The sequence below is a fragment of the Heteronotia binoei genome, unplaced genomic scaffold (genome assembly GCF_032191835.1).
Source record: "Heteronotia binoei isolate CCM8104 ecotype False Entrance Well unplaced genomic scaffold, APGP_CSIRO_Hbin_v1 ptg000047l___fragment_1, whole genome shotgun sequence".
In the NCBI taxonomy this organism is placed as follows: domain Eukaryota; kingdom Metazoa; phylum Chordata; class Lepidosauria; order Squamata; family Gekkonidae; genus Heteronotia; species Heteronotia binoei.
Genome location: NW_026799982.1, coordinates 1,173,512 through 1,193,442, shown reverse-complemented (window position 1 = coordinate 1,193,442; position 19,931 = coordinate 1,173,512). Strand labels below are relative to the sequence as shown.

General features: G+C 37.4%; 1 protein-coding gene across 1 annotated transcript in view; it reads left to right on the top strand.

Moving 5' to 3' along the window:
• LOC132590490 (multiple epidermal growth factor-like domains protein 10) overlaps positions 1-19,931 on the top strand; it is a 164,585-nt gene that overhangs the window by 38,563 nt on the left and 106,091 nt on the right. Inside the window, exons 5-6 of the mRNA XM_060263397.1 lie at positions 16,680-16,926; positions 19,419-19,539. Of these exons, the coding sequence (XP_060119380.1) occupies positions 16,680-16,926; positions 19,419-19,539 (368 nt within the window). The remainder of the gene's footprint in view (positions 1-16,679; positions 16,927-19,418; positions 19,540-19,931) is intronic.

The following is a 19,931-nucleotide window of genomic DNA, read 5'->3' as shown; positions in this document are numbered from 1 at the left end:
GCACCTCTGCCCCATATGTTTATCCATATTGTTGTTGTTGTAACTCTATGCTTGTAGCTGCCAGCACTTCCTGCAGCAGTAAATTCCATATAATTACTCTTGGGTGAAGAGTTCTTGTATTTCGAGAAAGGGGAGAAAGTACTTCTTTATCTACCTTCTCTATCCCATGCATATTTTTAAAGCTTCTGTGATATCACCTCTCAACTGATGTTTCTTCAAGCTAAAGAGCCCTAACTTTTTTAACCTCTCTTCATAGGGAAGGTGTTCCATCCCCTTAATCATCCTAGTTGCCCCTTTCTGCACTTTTTCCAGTGCTATAAAATCTTTTTTGAAGTGCTATGATCAGAACTGTACACAGTATTCCAAATGAGGCCACATCATAAATTTATTCAGGGGCATTATGATACTGGCTGATTTGTTTTCAGTCCCCTTCCTAATAATCCCCAGCATAGCATTTGCCTTTTCTATTGCAGTCGCACACTCAGTCAACATCTTCATTGAGTTGTCTAAGATATGTTGTCCAAGATATCTCTCCTGGTCAATTACCACCAGTTCAGACCTCATCATAATACATTTATAGTTAGGATTTTTGTCTCTAATGCTCATTACTTTATGCTTGCCCATGTTGAACCTCAATTGCCATGATGATGTCCGCTTGCTCAGCCTCCACAGATCCCTCTGGAGTACCTCACAGTCCACCCTGGTTCTCACCACCCTGAACAATTTAATGTCATCCACAAACTTAGCCACTCTGAACTCCAAATCATTAATGAACAAGTTAAAAAGCACTAGAACTAGTACTGAGCCCTGTGGTACTCTATTGCTTACCACCTTCCATTGTGAAATCTGCCCATTTATATTTTCTCTGTTTCCATTGTGAAATCTGCCCATTTATATTTTCTCTGTTTCCATTGTGAAATCTGCCCATTTATATTTTCTCTGTTTCCTATTAACTAGTTTTTAATCCGCAAGAGGACTTGTCCTCTTATCTCATGACTGCTGAGTTTACTTGGGAGTCTTTGATGAGGAACTTTATCACAAACTTTCTGGAAGTGTAGGTAAACAACATCTACTGGGTTACCCTTTGTACACCCCCTCAAAGAACTCTAAAAGGCTAGTGACACAAGATCTTCCTTCACAGAATCCATGCTGATTCTTCCTCAATAGCTTTTGTTTGTCAATGTGTCTACTAATCCTATCTTTAATAACAGATTCCACCAATTTACCTGGTATCAATGTCAGACTGACTGGCTTGTATTTCCTGGATTTCTTCTAGAATCTTCTGAAGGGAGTTTCAAAAAGTGATAGAGTATGGGCTTCTACCCTTGAAAAAAAAAATTAAAACCCAAAAGGGATTAACAATGGAAATGTCTGTGAACTGGGTACTGTTAAGACAATGGTTGTCAAATCTTTTGAACTTACTGTATCTTCCTGAAACCAGTTTTGAAGCAGCACTGTTACTTTTCTCCATCCCAACATCAAATACCAGAAACCCCACATCTATCAATACTGACAACTTTTCATTGTCATTTTAGTTCATAAATATATAGATGTGCATCTATATATTTGTATAAGTGCTTATATAATGAGGCGTAGCAGCTATAAATAAAAAAACCTACCAAAGGTTAGAGTCCAAACATTGCAATTAATGCACTTTAACATCTCTCTCTCTCTGGATCACACACACACATGCACAGTTCATTTATACTCTGCCTTTCTCTCCAATGGGAAATCAGAGTGGCTTTCATTGTTCTCTCCTCTATTTTATCCTCACAACAAGCCTATGACAGAGACTGAGAGAGTGTCATTAGTTCAACATCTTACAGTGAGCTTCCATGGCAGAGTGGGAATTGAACATGGGGTCTCCCAGATCCTACTCTGACATTCTGACCACTATACTATACTGGCTTTCTCCTGATATAATTAAAAATTCAAGAAAAGGCATCAATTACATATCTGAAATATCATATACAAATATTGGCATCTGGTATCCATAACCTTCCTCCTTCAATACAAAACTAGCATCAATTTTGAAGGCACTACATTGGAAAGCCACAGTTTCTGCTATATAAAATCATCAGTAAATCTTAATCAAAGAAACGGACTTAATCATAAAATTTGGTGTGAATCCTAAAGCATTGCCCTAATGATGACCTCTTCCATGGGATACTGTCAAACTTGTCTCTATTCCCCCCTGCAAAAAAAAAAAACAACAAGCACCTTCTGCCAACATGCCAGCAAAATACAAATAATACAACAATACAAAATAAAAAAATACCAAACAATAAACTATAAAAGATACACAAACAATAAAAAATACAACAAAATACAAAATACACTATACGTTCTAAATAAAACTTGGTTGGTCTTCTGTCAAACCAATTTTATTATTGCAATGTATTGTAACAATATTTATAGAGAAAGCACTAAAAAAAGCACTGAAGCAAAAATAATACCAATACATCACTTTTCACCCCTTCCATCCCCCTTATTTTGACCCCCGCCAGTGTTTACTTAAATTGCTAAAAATACAAGGTAATATCTCTTAAAAAAACAACCCTTATACTCTATCCTCTTTACCTTATCAAAAAAGATACTAATAGTCCAATAAAAACAAAAAACAAAAAGAAAAGAAAAGAAAAATCCATTTCTTTATGGTTATTACTATAGTCCACCATTCCACAAACTTCAGTTATTTTCAAACATCACTAAATGTCCCTTTACTTTTTAATGTTTTTCAATGTATATTTGAAATTTCTCCCACTCCATTTTAAACTTCTCCAAACCATAGTCTTTTAAGATTCTTGTAAGTTTGTCCATTTTACTCCAAAACATAACTTTTAAAATCCAGTCCCATTTTTCTGGTGTTTTATCTTGCTTCCATAGCTGCGCATACAATATCCTTGCAGCTGAAAGTAGATACCACACAAAAGTTCTGTCTAATTTCAGAAAACTTTCCATTTGTAATCCCAAACAAAAACACGTCTGGAGATCTCTTAATGTCGTAACCTAAAATTTTTGACATTTCTTTCTGAATCATTTACCAATATTGTCTTGCCTTTTCACATGTCCACCACATGTGGTAAAAAGAACCTTCATGCTTTTTACACTTCCAACATCTGTCTGACATCTGGTTACTCATTTTTGTTAATTTCTTAGGTGTTATATACCATCTATATAACATTTTAAAACAGTTCTCTTTAATATTGTAACATGTAGATATCTTCATAGAGTTCTTCCAAAAGTGTTCCCATGACTCCATTTGTATTTCTTTATAATAATTGCCCATTTTATCATTTGAGATTTAACTACTTCATCTTCTGTAGACCATTTCAATAACAGTTTATAAATTCTTGATATCAGTTGTACGCATGCGCTGAAGAAAGCCGACAGCTGGCCCGTTCTCTCCTCAGCGTAATCTGCTAAAAGCTCAAATAATTTGAGATAAGTCCGTCCTCAAGGCTAATAGTAAGAGGAAATTGCTGTAGGAGTTTTTGGTGACTGAAAGAAGTCTTATCTGAGCATTCCAAGGGTAAGAAAACAACTATTTTTTACACTACTAAGGAGGCAATGCCCTGAGCGAATACAAGCGCTCATTAGGCCTAGTAAAGTGTGAGGAATGGCGAAGACAATTAGGGAGTTATCTGAGCAACTGTCTGCTTTTCAAAATATAGTAACAGCCTCACTGGGGCAGCTATCGGAAGAAATCAAAACAGTAAACAAAGCTGTTTTGAGTACTGCTGAAGAACTCAGAGTTACAACTCAGACGGCCATTTTAGCCAAGGAACTTGCAAGTAAAAATAAACAAAAAATAGATCAGTTATCTAGCCAGCTGGCAATGATTTCAGACAGGAACAGGCAAGGCAACCTCATATTTTCAGGAATTACTGAAGAGATAAATAATACGCTTCTAGAGGGAACGCTGAGAGAATGGATTGAAGAAAAGGTTCAGCCTCAAGAAATAAAAAGAGCCCATAGACTACAGAGGAGAAGAGAGGGAGGGGCTCCAAGGGCTGTAAGAGAGAGGTTACAGCAAGAAGTTTATAAAACTTTGAAAAAGAAGAAGGATTTGTCCTTCAGAGGCAATAAGGTCTGGGTAAGAGAAGACTTCTGCCAAGAGACTATTAAGCAGAAAAACCTAATGAGACCTTATGGGAAAAAGCTATATGACAACAAAGTAAAATTTTCATGGGGGTACCCATCTACAATAATAATATTTAAAGATGGGAAGAGGATGATAGCTAGAAACCCCAAGGAGGCAGAAGAACTTTTGAGAAGATTGGGACTTGCCACAGACGACTTGAATGTACACAGAGAAGAGGAAACCATGGAGACACCTGACAATCCAGGAGAAGAAGCATCAAGCAGGCTTGATAAAAGGCGAAGGACGGCTTCTCTTGAGGATATCTCATAAAGGGAAGTATACAAGAGTTTAATGAGCTAACTATCTGGAAGGATATGTAGGGGGAGAATTAGGGATGCATACAATCTGGAAGGTGGGAGATGGGATGATGTTTTCGTCCACATTTCTGTCTCAACCACAGGGTAGGGGGGAGGAAGGGAAGGTATTTCCTAATATATATAAATAAACACCCAAAGCCAGGGAGGCCAATGAGTAAAAAAAATAAAGAAAATGAATAGGTCATTAAGAATACTTTCACTGAATGTTAACATCAAATCTTAAGAGATATAGGTTAACTAAATCAGCTAGAGAACAAAAGATAGATTTGATGTGTCTACAAGAGACACATAAAAAAAATAGAACACCGTTAATAAAAGATCCGTATTGGCAGGTCTTAGCAGAAGCTAGAGGGACTTCCAAGGCCAGGGGGGTGGCAACCTTGATCCATAAGAACTTAACAGTAGAGGATACTGAAACATTAACGGATAAGGAAGGTAGATACCTATTAGTCAAGTTTAAAATGGAAGATAAATGGGTTACCCTAGTGAATATGCACCAAACAAAAAACAAAAGAATTTTCTAATTAAGGTCTTCAAGAAGATTCAACAGTTCTCAGAGGGTGAATTAATAGTTGCAGGGGACTTTAACATGGACATAACAAAGAATAAAAATATTAAGTTGGGAGAATGGGGATTGAAAGAAGCACATGCGTTTACAAGTTCTAGACCTAGACCCACGCACATATCTAGTAGGCATAAAATGGTGTCATGCATGGATTATATAATCCTGGAAAAGAATAATAATATGTCTATAAAAGAAATTTTAACCTTCCCAATCTGGATATCTGACCATGCTCCTTTAAGTATTGAGTTGGAGTTAAATTTACCAATAACGAATAGACCCTAAAGATGTAATAATTTAATAATGGCAAAAGAAGAGGATAGAAACTTTATGAAAACACAGATAAATCTATATTTTAAGGAAAATAGAGGAATGGTTCCCACTAATATATTATGGGATGCTGCCAAAGCAGTAATAAGGGGGCATTGTATAATGAGCGAAAAGAGGATGAAAAGAGAATGGTACAAAAAAAGACAATTTCAGGAACTGGAGAAGTTACAAAAGGAACAAGCGATAAAATATCGCCCCGCAAAACAGAACAAAGTAAAAGAGATCCAAAAACAGCTGGAGGCACTAGACATAGCTACAATATGGGAAAAGGAAACTATGGTAAGGAATGATTTTCAGAGGAATAGTATTAATACGGCGAAAAGATTGGCGAATTATTTGAAGATTAAAAAAGCAAAACAGAAGGTTAGAAGTATAAAAATTAACAAAAACTCAACACAAAGCCCTAAGAAAATTATTAAGGCCTTTGAGAATTTTTATAAAAATTGGTATAAGGAAAAGCCCATAAAGGAGTTCCAGGAGTCAATTAGTCTTTCTTTGGAGAAAGAGAGGATCGAAGCCTTAGAAGGCGATATTTCAGTCCAGGAAATGTAATAAAAGGATGTAATAAAAGGTTTTAAAAAAGGCAAATCACCAGGGCTAGATGGCTTTACAGGTGAATTCTATAAAGAAATGATTGAAATTATTGCACCTGAAATGCAAGCAGTTTTCAATGAAGTGTTGGGAGGAAAGAATGCCCCAGATACGTGGAGGGAATCAGAAATAATATTAATTCTAAAACCTCAAAAGGACCCGGAATAGGTAGGTTCATATAGACCAATAAGCCTATTAAAGCAAGACTATAAGATTTTTGCAAAAATATTGGCTAATAGACTTCAGAAGATCATTTCGACAATCATTAAAGGGGACCAATATGGGTTTATTAAGGGTAGAAACATCACACACCCCATTAGAAATATATTCAATGTCATATATCATGGTCAGAAGGGAAAAATAGGGTTACTAAAACTGGACATTTATAAAACTTTCGATACATTATCTCAGGATTTTTTATGGCAAATATTGAGGAAAATTGGGATAGGGAAAAGTTTCTTACAGGCCCTTCAGGAGTTCTATAAAGGAGGAAATGCGAAAGAGTAAATAATAACCATACACAAGCATTTCCTATACAAGGAGGAGTAAGACAAGGTTGTCCTCTGTCTCCTCTCTTATTTATAATAGTAATGGAACAACTAGCGGAACGGATTAAAAATTCGGGTAGAATTGAGGGCTATAAGATAGGTAATGAAGAGATGAAGCTTAACCTTTTTGCAGATGATATTATTGTAATTGTGACTAACCCTAAAGAGGGTGTTAAAGAGATTAAGATTATCCTAGAAGACTTTGAAAAGTGTTCAGGGCTAGTGGTCAATTTGGCAAAATCAGAAATTATTTATTTTAATATTAACAGAAAAGAAAGGTATGAGATAAATAGGTCTACGAAAATAGGATTGGGGGTTAAGAAATTTAAATATTTAGGTATAGTTCTGCATAAAAATATTGATAAAATGATAAAGGAAAACTATGATAAAATATGGAAAAAAATTGAGAGAGACATGAAAAGATGGAAAATAAAACGTTAGGGTTATCTTCTAGAATAAGAAGCACTAAAACGTTTTGGATACCAAAGGTTACCAAACGTTTTGGATACCAAAACCAAACGTTTTGGATAACATACCTATTTCAAACGTTGCCACTGGGAACAAGGAAAAATAAAATTGAGCTATGGAATAAAGCATTAAGAGAATAGATATTCAACAGTAAAAATTGCAGATTCCATAAGTGAATAATATAGAATCATAAATCAGAATTTGAATGGGGAATTCCAGACCTAAATATTTATTACGAAGCCTTCCAACTAAAACCATTATTAGAAATAGGTGAGGAAAAGTCTCAGAAGTGGGTCATCTTTGAGAATGAAATAAATAATAATATAGGTAGAGCAGGCATTTTTTCTAAAGCTACGAGTAAAGACTTACAATTAACAATAGGCCCTAGAAGAGCTTCATTAGAGGTTTGGAAGAAATGGCAGCCACATTGGTTAGGAAGAGTTTCTAGATGGGCACCCCTGGAAACTGTCAATGAGGAAGTGCAAGAAACTAATTTATGGGAAAGGTTAAATCTCAAAGGTTATTGCAGAGTGGAAGACATGTTTCGAAGTGGAAATCTTAAACCCTTACAGGAAATAACAGAAGAAATAGGAAAACAATATTGGTTAAAAGTAGCTGGGCTATATAAGACAGTAAAAAATATTAGCGAAAATGAAGATTTTTGGATAGACACGCCAATGGAAGTACTATACAAAGAAATGGCAAAGCAGAAAAAGGGTTTGGTAGGGAAGATATATAGAAGGATGATAGAAAACAAGGAAAAAATAGTAGAGTATTTACAGAGGAGATGGAGCCAGGAGGGTTGGATATCAGAGAGGACGGTGGAAAAAATTAAGAAAGGAATAGAAGAAATCAAAGTAACTAAATTTAAAGAACTTGAATATAAATTTCTTACAAAATGGTATAAGACCCCAGCACAATTAGCTAATATGATTCCAGGATTGAGTCCGCTATGCTGGCATTGTAAACTTTCTAAAGGTTGGTATGCTCATATGTGGTGGGAATGCCCAGTAGTAAAGACCTTTTGGAACAAAATTATCGAAATAATCAGAAAAGTATGCAATATAACATTAACCATAGAGTTTAATCTTATGTTGGTAAGCGCAATAGGTGGCCCAATAATAGGAGTATGCAAAATTTAGTCAAGGCTATGGTATTGGCGGGTAAGGTGGTCATCTCTTTGGGTTGGAAGGACAAAAGTAAATGGACAGTAGAAATCTGGCACAATTATTTGTTTGAATTTATACAGTCAGACATCGTGGCAGTTCTTAACAAGGAGACAACATGGGATATGAAAACCAAGGAAATTACAACCAGATGGAAGACCTACCTAGAATGGACAGCGATAGAAAGAAGGACGGACATTCAGTGGAAGACTAAGACTTTGTGCCCATGGCTGGGGGGAAGAGACTAGGAGTAAAGGGTGGGTGGGGGAAGGAAGGGCGTGCTGGAAATATAAATATTTGTTGGAATGGACTAAATAGAATAACAAATAAAGACTATTTATAAAAAAAATTATTGATATCAATTTATCATTGTTACCGAACAGCATTCTTTCCAATTCTGTTTGTTGTTGTCTTATACCTTCATTTTATTATCCTGTTCCACCAAGCTATTAATTTGTTGCATTTGAAACCAATCATATTGGTATTCCAATTCTTCTACTGACTTTAATGTTACTTTCCTACCATGTATCTTTAGCAATTGTTTATATGTCAACCACATCGGAGGTATCTGAATATAGCTTTATTACTTCCGTTGGCGCAATCCAAAGCAGTTTTCTTTCATCCCCATATCTTTTGTATTTTAACCATGTATTCAACGTTTCTTCTTATATAGTGATGTGAAAAAAACCCGTCTATCTTATTTTTCCCATAATACATATAAGCGTGCCAACCAAAAATATTTCCATGACCTTCTAGTGTCAGTAGTTTTCTATTTAATAACGTCATCCATTCTTTAATCCAAACTAAACACACTGCTCTCACACTTTCCCTCCCTTCCCAGGGGATGAGGAGAGGGAGGAGCCAATGGAGGGCAGAGAGGCTTGGCTCAGTAATCCTGCTGTGCAACTGAGAGAGCCTTGAAAAGCAAGCTGTCTTGCTCTGTAGCTCTTGTGTGATTGAGAGACCCTGGGAAACCAAGCTTTCTGGCTCTTTAGTTCCTGTGTGATTGAGAGAGCCTGGCAAAGCAAGCTGCAATGCAGTAAAAAGCAAAAGAGAGGGAAAAGGAAACAGACAACAGGCAGTTGTTTGCGGGCCACATACAATCCCTGTGGGGCCTGATATGTCCTGCAGGCTGCACATTTAAAACCCCTGCTCTAAATTACTCTCCCTCCTCATATCTGACCTTGGAATAGACATGGCAACTTTATGGTGTATATTCCAATTAAGCCCCACTGATAGTTTGTAACCTGAAGATAGTCATTAACTCAAAAACTGCATGTTTTCAGCAGATTAACAACTGTATAACTTTCATGTGTTTTCTGGATAGCTAAACAGAAGCAATGAGATGAATTAATGTTTTGTCCACATCATCTATAAACATACGTTTGCAGAGCTTTTAAAACATATTTCAGTGCAATATCACTCATACACTATGCACTAACTATTCGTGACAGATCTTTTCAGTTTCCTGAGGCCTTTCAAATAGGGTTGCCAAGTCCAATTAAAAAAATATCTGGGAACTTTGGGGGTGGAGCCAGGAGACATTGGGGCGGAGCCAGGAACAAGAGTGAGACAAGCATAACTGAACTCCAAGGGAGTTTTGGCCATCACTTTTAAAGGGACAGCACACCTTTTTAAATGTCTTCCTTCCATAGGATATAATGAAAGATAGGGGCACCTTCTTTTGGGGCTCATAGAATTGGACCTCCTGGTCCAGTCATTTTGAAACTTGGGGAGTACTTTGGGGAGAGGCACTAGATACTATTCTGAAAATTTTGGTGCCTCTACCTCAAAAAACAGCTCCCTCAGAGCCCCTGAAACCTCCAGATCAATTCCCCATTATACCCTATGAGAATCAATCTCCACATAAGGAATAATGAAGTGTTCAGCAGACATTTCCCTCCCTCCCTCCCCCCCCCCCCCCCCTGTTTCTGGCGACTCTGAAGCGAGGGATTGGCCTCTCTACTCACGAGTTGCTGCCAACTTCTTCCAAGTAACACAGACACACCATCCCAAGAGGAAGCCTTTCAATCAGAGACTGAAGCCTCCGGAGGTAGAAAAGCACATGGTCCTCTGGGGGCGGGGCTTCCCCCCACCAGCTAGCTGACTGGGGATGGGAAGGAGCCTGGGAAAGTGGAAGAACCCCCGCTGGGACCTGGGGATTGGCAAGCCTACTTTCAAATTAGAGGTTAGTCAACATTTGACAGGCAACTATGTGATTAATTAGACTTGAAGAAGAATTTTATTTGTTCCCATTAATCATGTAGGCATTTTACAGCAATAACCATAAGTCATGATTAGGCAGAATATTCTGACAGACTTCTAGTGTATTTGACTGAAGTGACATCTCTTGAACCTTAATAAGTATTCAAGGTAGAAATACTCTGGAAGTACTAAATGCCTGATCATTTCAATTAGATTGTTGCTCTATTAAATTTTGGTTGTACTAAGCAATATAAATTTGTTTATTTAGTTTGATTTAAAGACAGCTCACATAACCAGAGTTAAAAACATAAGAAAAATATACAACAATAAAAGATTAGAAATTATACATTTTCCTACCTGCAAATTCCTACCATTTCCTCTATCTACCATTAAAAAGCAAGTACAGTAATCTACAAATGTGTTCCAAACAAAAAGAAAAGCTAGGCAAAAAAGATTAGAAGTCTGCCCATAATGTACTCTCTGTAGTTTTTTTCTGATATCTCATAAATCTGATGCAATTAAGGAAACCACATTGAAGAAATCACTTGGCAAATGGAAGGTTTTTCTAAATGGAAGTGCTGTGAACAAATTAAGAGAAAGTTCTGCATCTTATGTTTCAAATAGATGTGACAAATATCACAAATCTCTGTCAGTCTGTAAAAAACATAATTTTGTATATACACAGCTGTCGTTGGATCAGGGTCTTGTGGGAAGAGGACAGAAGGTTTAACTGTTCAAGCCCCCACTTGATTTTGCTAATTGAAGCTGGGCTTCTTGAGCTTTTAATTGGGAATAATGTAAACTTTGTTTCAATTATCAACACTAAGCAGTGGCTGGAAGAGTTAAATGTCTTCCCTTCCTGTATAACCACAATCTTGATAGAAATTACCTCAATAGTCATTTTATCATTTACAATCTGATGGAGATTCATTATCTTCATGACTCAGATTCACTGGGAGCTCACATGAGCGCAGCTCCTGAATTTTTCTGAGAGTTCCACCTCCTCCTGAGAGTTCCACTTCCTTGTGCATTGAATAGTATGTGCAGCTGCATAACAATCTCTGGATGAGCTCCACCACCTATTTTTCTACAAAACAACCCCTGATCATCTTTATCATTTGTGTTGTGGCCTGTATACGATTTGAGACCAGGACTAGAATAAGTTGGATATGTTTCATAAGTAATAATTTCCATTAAGGTGAGGAACTATTATATGGACAAAAATGAGTATGTTCCTGTCCATCCTGGACAACTGTCTCTTGTTTATGACATCTGAATACATCCTCTCTCTGTGCTAGTGAAACTTGTATGTGAAGTGGCCTTGATTCATTGTTGATTCATTGCCAAAGTGACTGTAAAGCTGGAAATTTTGTCAGTGAGCATCTGCTTTATAATTTAGAGGAATTTCCACCAAACAGAATTCTGATAAGCACATCAGGGAAGTAATAAATTATCTTTGTTTCTTCAGAATGCACCTCTTGCAACTGAAGGTAATGTAAGCTCTCACACACGAAGATAGACCTATCATATAATATACCTCAACAGTAAGAAAGTATCATATCAGGAGTATCTGACCTTTGAAAATGTGTTGGATTCAAGTATTATAAAGCTTCATAGGCAAAGTGGAGAGAATTTGTATAAGCCAGTCTGTGTACTGTCTGGTCTGCATTAATACCATGGCAAGAATGCAGTAACAGAATGTTTTGCGGTGACTTTGAGAATGATTAAGCTGTCTCTTCAAACATCTGCATGACCATTGGTGGGTTACATTTAATATCTTGGTTCTAGCCATTGGAAAAACAATGAGATCTCAAAACTCTGAGCCAAGACAGTGTTTTTTCTGATACTGCAGTTCACTATAGCTGGAAGTATTGGCAGAAATCTGTCAGTAGTGCAAATCCATGCCTGAAATTAATATGGTCCATTTTATTTCATAGAAATATCTGATGGTCATTTTTTTTAGATTTTTCAATTCTCCATGGTGGTTTCTCCAGACATTCCAAGACATTCATGTTCATTTTAATTTGCCCTTGGGGATGGGCTGACACAGCCATGTTCCAATTTGAAGGGAGATTGCAATCTGAATATTCTACGAGGTGTTAAGCAAAATTAATCTGATGGTGTTTTCTTCAGTCTTAAGGGAAGGTGGGTCTGTATGACAAATGTATCTAACAGATAGTGTTCTAAAAAGATAGTAAACACTGATTCAACATAAAAATAAGATTTCTTTTTCTACCCTGATGCATTAAAAGTTCTTTGATGCAACAGCTTCTGAGAGTAACATGATTGATAATGGTTGTGTAGCCAAACTAGAAACAAAACGGCTTGCATAAACTTGTCATGTGCAGTTATCCTTTCTAATATAAGTAAATTTTGCCATTTATAAAGACAATAATATTTGTATGTACATTGCATATTACACTGCCATTAGAGAAGAATTCTGCTTAATAAGGAACTGCCACATCAAAGTAATCTATAATCTTCTGAAACATCTAGGTTACCAATCATATAAACAGGAAATTATCCTTAAATAGTCTAATCCTTTTTTTTTATTTCCGTAGTATGAATGATCTAGTTTTCAAGTAGAGTAATTTTTACCCTGAGGAAGTGTCTTGTGTTCCTTTTGTCTCTTCTAAGAAAGTGGGTCTGTTCTCTGCCTGACTGCTCTGTCTCTGGAGAAGGTTATGAGAACAATAGTTGTCAATCACAAAGGAGTTGAGTGTATATGATCAGCAAGTAGCTACTCTGGAATTTTGCCAGGACACTATTGTTATCAGTAAATCATAAAAATAAAAAGCAGATGCTCTGAGCACATGTTTAGCAAAGTCCTGGTGAACCCCATATGACCTTTTTGTAGGTTACTTATAGTTCTTCTGTTGAAAATCTCTGCTTAATATTTTCTCCTGGAAAAACGCACAAGAGATTTTGGAAATTTATCCGTTAGTCTTTCTTTGATACTTCGTAAAATCACACACTTCACTCTCTATCTATCTATCTATCTATCTATCTATCTATCTATCTATCTATCTATCTATCTATCTATCTATATCTATCTATCTATCTATCTATCTATCTATCTATCTATCTATCTATCTATCTATCTATCTATCTATCTAGTCTGTCTACACTGCATGAAGCATGTGCACTTCCAGTAGTCCTCCTATAAATCCTTTCTGCTTTGTCTGGAAATGCAATCACAGACTTCTATCCCACCTAATAGCCTGGTATGGTAGGTGTGTGTTTAAGACAAAGGAGCAAGGAAAGGAAATGACTCATATATCTAGAGGTCATCCTTACATGCATGGGTACTGTGGACTATGCCAACAAAAGGACAGATTGAACCCCTATATGTGTAGCTAATAATATGAAACTTTGAACCCTAGTATTACTGTAGATTGTACAGTATAACATAATGTTTCAGTTAAATTACTGTTTCAGCTAAATTGGAAAAAACATCATTTTGACCAGGGGTTTGGACTAGGTATGACCCCCTTCCAACTCTGTGATTCTATAATTATGTAATTTACAAATTATGTAAATTTGGAATGTTAATTTTTATGCATAATTTTATATTTTATGTTAGTTTTTATATGTTGTAAGCCGCCCTGAGCCACCTGGTGGGAAGGGCGGGATATAAATCTCAAATAAATAAATAAATAAATAAATAAGTCTGTGTCCCCAAATGGAAACATAATGATGTCCACTGTTTGAAATGATTGCTGTTTTATTCAGTGCATTCATTCTTATATAACTTTGGGCGTTTTCGCACTGACCTTAATTGGCAGCGACGTCCCTCTTCACCGCGCAGGATCTGCGCGGATTTTGCACCAATTGCTGCGGAGCACCCGGAAGAGCCGCAAAGTTTTGCGGCTTTTGCAGCACAAATGGAAACTGGTTTTTGGCAGTTTCCATTTGCGCCGCAAAAGCCGCGGGACTTTGCAGCTCTTCCGGGTGCTCCGCAGCAATTGGTGCAAAATCCGCGCAGATCCTGCGCGGTGAAGAGGGACGTCGCTGCCGATTAAGGTCAGTGCGAAACACCCTTTAAGTTGTTAATGTAGCTATCTCTGTTTGAAGAATCAGTAAATTAATTATAATCCAATCCCACCTTGCTCTCTTTAGTTCCATTTAACTTAATGACCATTTTGTCTTAGGAATTAAAAACTGAGTAATTTCACTCCAAGATACCATATAAATTGGGATGTTTTGTTCTGTAGATCAGGGGTGTCAAACATGCAGTCTGGGGGCTGAATCAGGCCCTCAGAGGGCTCCTATCAGGCCCCTGAGCAACTTGCTGTCATCTGCTTCCTTCTCCCTGTATCTTGCTTCCTTCAGCATAACAGCTTGCTTTGCAAAGCTTGCTCAATTGCAGAGGAACTACAGAGCAAAATCTCTATTTTCTCCATTGGATGAGGCTCCTCCCGTGGGGAGGAAGAGGGGTGGCAGAGCTTGCTTTGCCAGGCTCTCTCAATCACACAGCAGAGTTACTGAGTCAAGCCTCTTTTCTTTCTATTGGCTGAGGCTCCTCCCCCTCCTCATCCCCTGGAGAAGGAAGGAAAGAGCCAGAACTTCCTTTGCCCAGCTCCCTGGATACTATGGGAGAGATACAAAGCAAGTACCTTTAAGATCAATGAGTGCTAATATTTTAATCATGTTTTAAGATTTTAAAAAAAATTGTGTTTGTCTGCATCCTTTATAATATTTATATTTCTGCTACCTAATCTTAAAAAGGTACACACATGGCCTGATTTGACATAGCCCAGCTCAGCCCAACAAGGTCTCATTTGGCCCTCATAACAAATGAGTTTGACGCCGCTGCTGTAGATGATGTTTTTGTGTTCCTAATAAAGGGCGTAATCAGACAAGCAGTTTGGCTCACCATAGCCACCCTGCCCCTCTGGATTAAATGGGCATGATCACATGCCCACATCTGGCTTTCATGCTCCACTCACCCATACCTCACACTAAAATGACTCCCAATCAGATTAAATAGCCACCAACAAATTCAGGTGGCTTTCCTGGCAAAGCATTTCCATGGTGGGTTTCCAGCCATCTAATCACTCCGGTGCACCATGGAAATGTATGAATGGTGTGATGGTTCCACTCTGGTTCTGACACATCCTTTTCCCCTCAACCCAACTTTGACGTGTACTTCAGTGTCCCCAGAGAACCAGCCAAGAGTGTGTGTGTGTGCTTGTCTGCTTCTGCGCATTGGACAGCGAGACTTAGAGAAAAAACATCCAACCCAGCTTCAAGTCTGTGGTTGCAGTGCATTAACAATGTGGACAACCAACCACAGGTCTGCTGCGCTATGATGCTGGTTTAGGGGGTACTGTTTGATCAACATAAACCACCCCAAACTCACACGTCTTATTTAAAGTCAAGATACCACCGCAACAACCTGCCCATCTGATTGCATCCATAGTGCTGCACTTTTATGCTTTGTTTGTTTCATTAAACATAAGAACATAAGAGAAGCCATGTTGGATCAGGCCAACAGCCCATCAAGTCCAACACTCTGTGTCACACAGTGGCAAAAAATTTTTTATACACACATACACTGTGGCTAATAGCCACTGATGGACCTGTGCTCCGTATATTTATCTAAACCCTTCTTGAAGGTGGCTATACTTGTGGCCGCCACCACCTCCCGTGGCAGTGAATTCCACATGTTAATCACCCTTTGGGTGAAGAAGTACTTCCTTTTATCCGTTTTAAACAGTTTGGCATCATTTAAAAGAAACATCAAATTTATGAAAGTTGATGTAATTATATTGATAGATCAGAGGCTGATGCAGTGCAGGACAGATTCATGGGTGTTCAGTGGTGCTCAGAGGAGTTTCTGGGTAATTAACAATTCAATCCCAAACAGAGTCCAATGGATTTAGAAAGGCACAAATCTGTTTAGCATTGCACTGTAAATTTATCAGATAGCAAACCACAATACACACAATATGGTGAAAACTGAGGATTAGATACCGTCAGAGATCCATGCACACAAAGAGAAGCAAGGACATACAAAGAAACTTAATTTCAGCTTGAATCCAGTTTTTTGGTACTCCTAGCTGGAATTTCTCCCTACATTCATTGGTACATATTGTCTGTTATACAGCATTTGTTATATACACACATACCTCTTTAAGAATTTGCCTGAAGAAATTCTCCTTTCCAATAGTTTAGTCCCAACTTAATCCAGTAAGTGATATTTCTGTTCCAGTTTTTAAAAAAATTACTCTTAAAAAACAACTGTTTATGATTTTCTGCTGCCTTACTCACATCACTGAATATCAGCACTCAGAGAATATTTAGCTATGGAAGCCCTTGTAACACTTGATTTCTGTTTTTGTTCAGCTTGTGATAGTTTTCACTGGGGACCCCACTGCAGTAGTCGCTGCCAGTGCAAGAATGGAGCTTTGTGCAACCCCATCACTGGAGCCTGCCACTGTGCTGCTGGATTCAAGGGATGGCGCTGTGAAGAACACTGTGACCAAGGGACATATGGAAATGACTGCCAACAAAAGTGCCAGTGCCAGAATGGAGCCACCTGTGATCATGTGACTGGAGAATGCAGATGCCCTCCTGGATACACTGGAGCTTTGTATGCAACAGTTGTTTTGGGGATGTATAGAACAGCAGTATAGTTCCAAAACCATGTATATTGTTCTTTTAACGGTAGCTTAGTGTGGGTAACAAGACTTCCTCCAGGTCCTTGACCCTTACAGTAATGATACTAGTTAACCAATGAATTTAATGCATCATGTTACTCCACAGTGTGGTGTAGTAGATGGGATACCAGGAACAATGGAATTCCATTCAAATTCCTTGTGAACATTGAACTCATTGGATGGTTTTGGACCAATCAGTATCTGTTATGGGGTTTATGTAAAGGTTGTTGATTATATGTATGCTCTGAGCTCCATGGAGGAAAGAACAGATAAATTATTCTTTATGCTAATACTTCTTGGTTCATTGCTTATACTTATGCTTACAACTGCAAATATACAAAACAGATAAAATGATAATTTTTATTCAAACCACTTTTATTGATGTAGGGGAAAAGTAGACTTTTCAGTCGTTAAAACTCATTTTTCTCCTAATATTTAGTACCAAGTCCAATGGATTTAGAAAGGCAATGTTTAGTACAAGAAACAGTATTATTAATGTACATAAGAAGAATAAGTACCGTAGTAGATATGACTGTTATAAGGTTCAGAGTTAACACAGTGTGTGTGTGTTAAATGCTGTCAACTTATGGTGACCCTATGAATTAAGGACCTCCAAAATGTCCTACTGTTAACAGCCTTGCAAACTGAAGGCCGTTGTTTCCTTTATTTGAGTGAATCCATCTCATGTTGGGTCTTTCTCTTTTTCTTCTGCCTTCAACTTTTCCTAGCAATATTGTTTTTTCCAGTGACTCTTGTCTTCTTGCAATGTGACCAAAGTACAATAGCCTCAGTTTAGTAACTTTAGCTTCTAGGGAGATTTCAGGTTTGATTTGATCTAGAACCCACTTACTTGTTTTTTTGGCAGTCCATGCTATTCATAAAACTCTCTTCCAACACCACTGTTCAAATGAATCAACTTTCTGACAGGAGCTTGCATACCTGTACATAGTAATGGGGAATATTATGGTATGAATTATCTTGATCTTGGTTTCCATTGTCACATCTTTACACAAGGATCTTTACTAGTTCCTGAACAATTTCCATTTCTTCATAATCGACCTTAGAGTTGTATAATTCGATAGCTGTCGTTATTTTGTCTTGTTGATGTTCAGCTGTAATCCTCCTTTGATACTTTCCATTTGAATCTTCATTAGTAGTTGTTTCAGGTCTTCACTATGTTCTGCCATTAATGTGGTGTCATCTGCATATCGTGGATTGTTAATGTTCCTTCATGGATTGTTAATGTTCCGCTTTCATCTAAATCTAGTCCAGCTTTCCTTATGATATGTTGTGCATATGGGGAGATAAAATACATCCTTGTCTGATGCCTTTGCCAGTTAGAAACCATCTCCATATTCTGTCCTAACAGTAGCTTCTTGTCCAGAGTACAGGTTGTGTATCAAAACAATCAGATGTTTTAGCACATCCATTTTTTTAAAAAGATAGCTTTTCACAAAAAAAAAGTAGGTGTCAAGAGTGTGGTCAGTAAGCATGCTGGAAAGGACTTCATTTGTTCGAAATTTAGATGAGTATCAGTGGTCTCAATTTTATTATGTATTGACTACTAAATTATATTTTTCTGTTAGTTGAGACTAATAGCGATATCACAGAAACATGAAAGCATGGCTGGACCAGGTGAAGCTTAACAGAAAGGTTTTTTTCCCCAAAAAAACAATGTTGCCTAGTAAACATGCTTTGCAATGAACAAGTGGTGAAGACTTCAGAAAGCCAAGCTTTTACTTTGGAAAATATCTGCAATAAAAGTTAGATCTATCCCAGGAGTGGGAAAGTTGCTCTAGTGTATACCTTGGTTGGGGGGTGGGCAAGCTCAGCCAAACTACAAAAAATAAGATTGTCCTAGGAGTAAATTCTTAATTGGCTTTACATGAACTGAAAGATAAAAAGCAAAGTGCTGGGAAGCTAGGCATTCCTGGGGCACAAATAGAAACAGCATATAAAGTCTACCGCAACAGTCTTAATTTTTCCCTTAAAGCAGGGTGCAATTTCTACAAAATATCTGCAAATAAAGAATTGGGAATTAAAGGTCTTGTTAATCAGTAAATACTTATTACATTTTGAACTTTTTTCTTTTAACCAGAAACTCAGGTATAAATTAGATTAGGCCAGAAACATCTGTTTTGTAGTAATTCAGTTGCTAACATGGGTCTGACTTCCCAGGAACTTTGTAAATGTATTTTCCATTGTAAAATACATTTACAAGAGCTCACAGTATAAGTAAATTGTCATGATGCTAGCTTTGACTGGCTTTGTTTTTACAGATTAGTGTTTTTGATAAACATTTGTATTTGTATAATTTTAGATAGACTACAGTTTTGCATGCTTAGCTTGAAAAAATATATGGCATATTCAAAGCAAAGGAGAGCTTTTCATAATTAAACACCATATTTAACACTTGTTTTTAAAGCTGTGAGGATCTTTGCCCTCCTGATAAGCATGGACCACAGTGTGAAGAAAGATGTCCATGCCAGAATGGAGGAGTATGTCACCATGTAACTGGGGAATGTGCCTGTCCTCCTGGATGGATGGTAAATGTACTTTCTAAAGTACTATAAATTTCATTGTGGACCTCTTGGGAAAATATAATTGGAATAACAGCCAGCCATTGAGTAAAATAAGACTGACATGTATATTAGTATGCTATATCATCACAAGGGATTTTCAAAACCAAATGATTACAAAAACATATTATTCAACAATCTCTAATTCCAAGGTGCCTAGAGAGCCTTATAGTGAACTTTTTTGGGGGGGGGGGGGGTGTACTTCCTATCCTACGCAGATGCACCACAAGTCTCACAGATCTGTAATTTGGCATTTATTTCTTTAAATATCTATTATGCTTTTTCCAGCCATATACATATTGATCAGATCCATATTGTGCTCTGATCCTATGGCTCTGGGATAGTTACAAAAATACAGC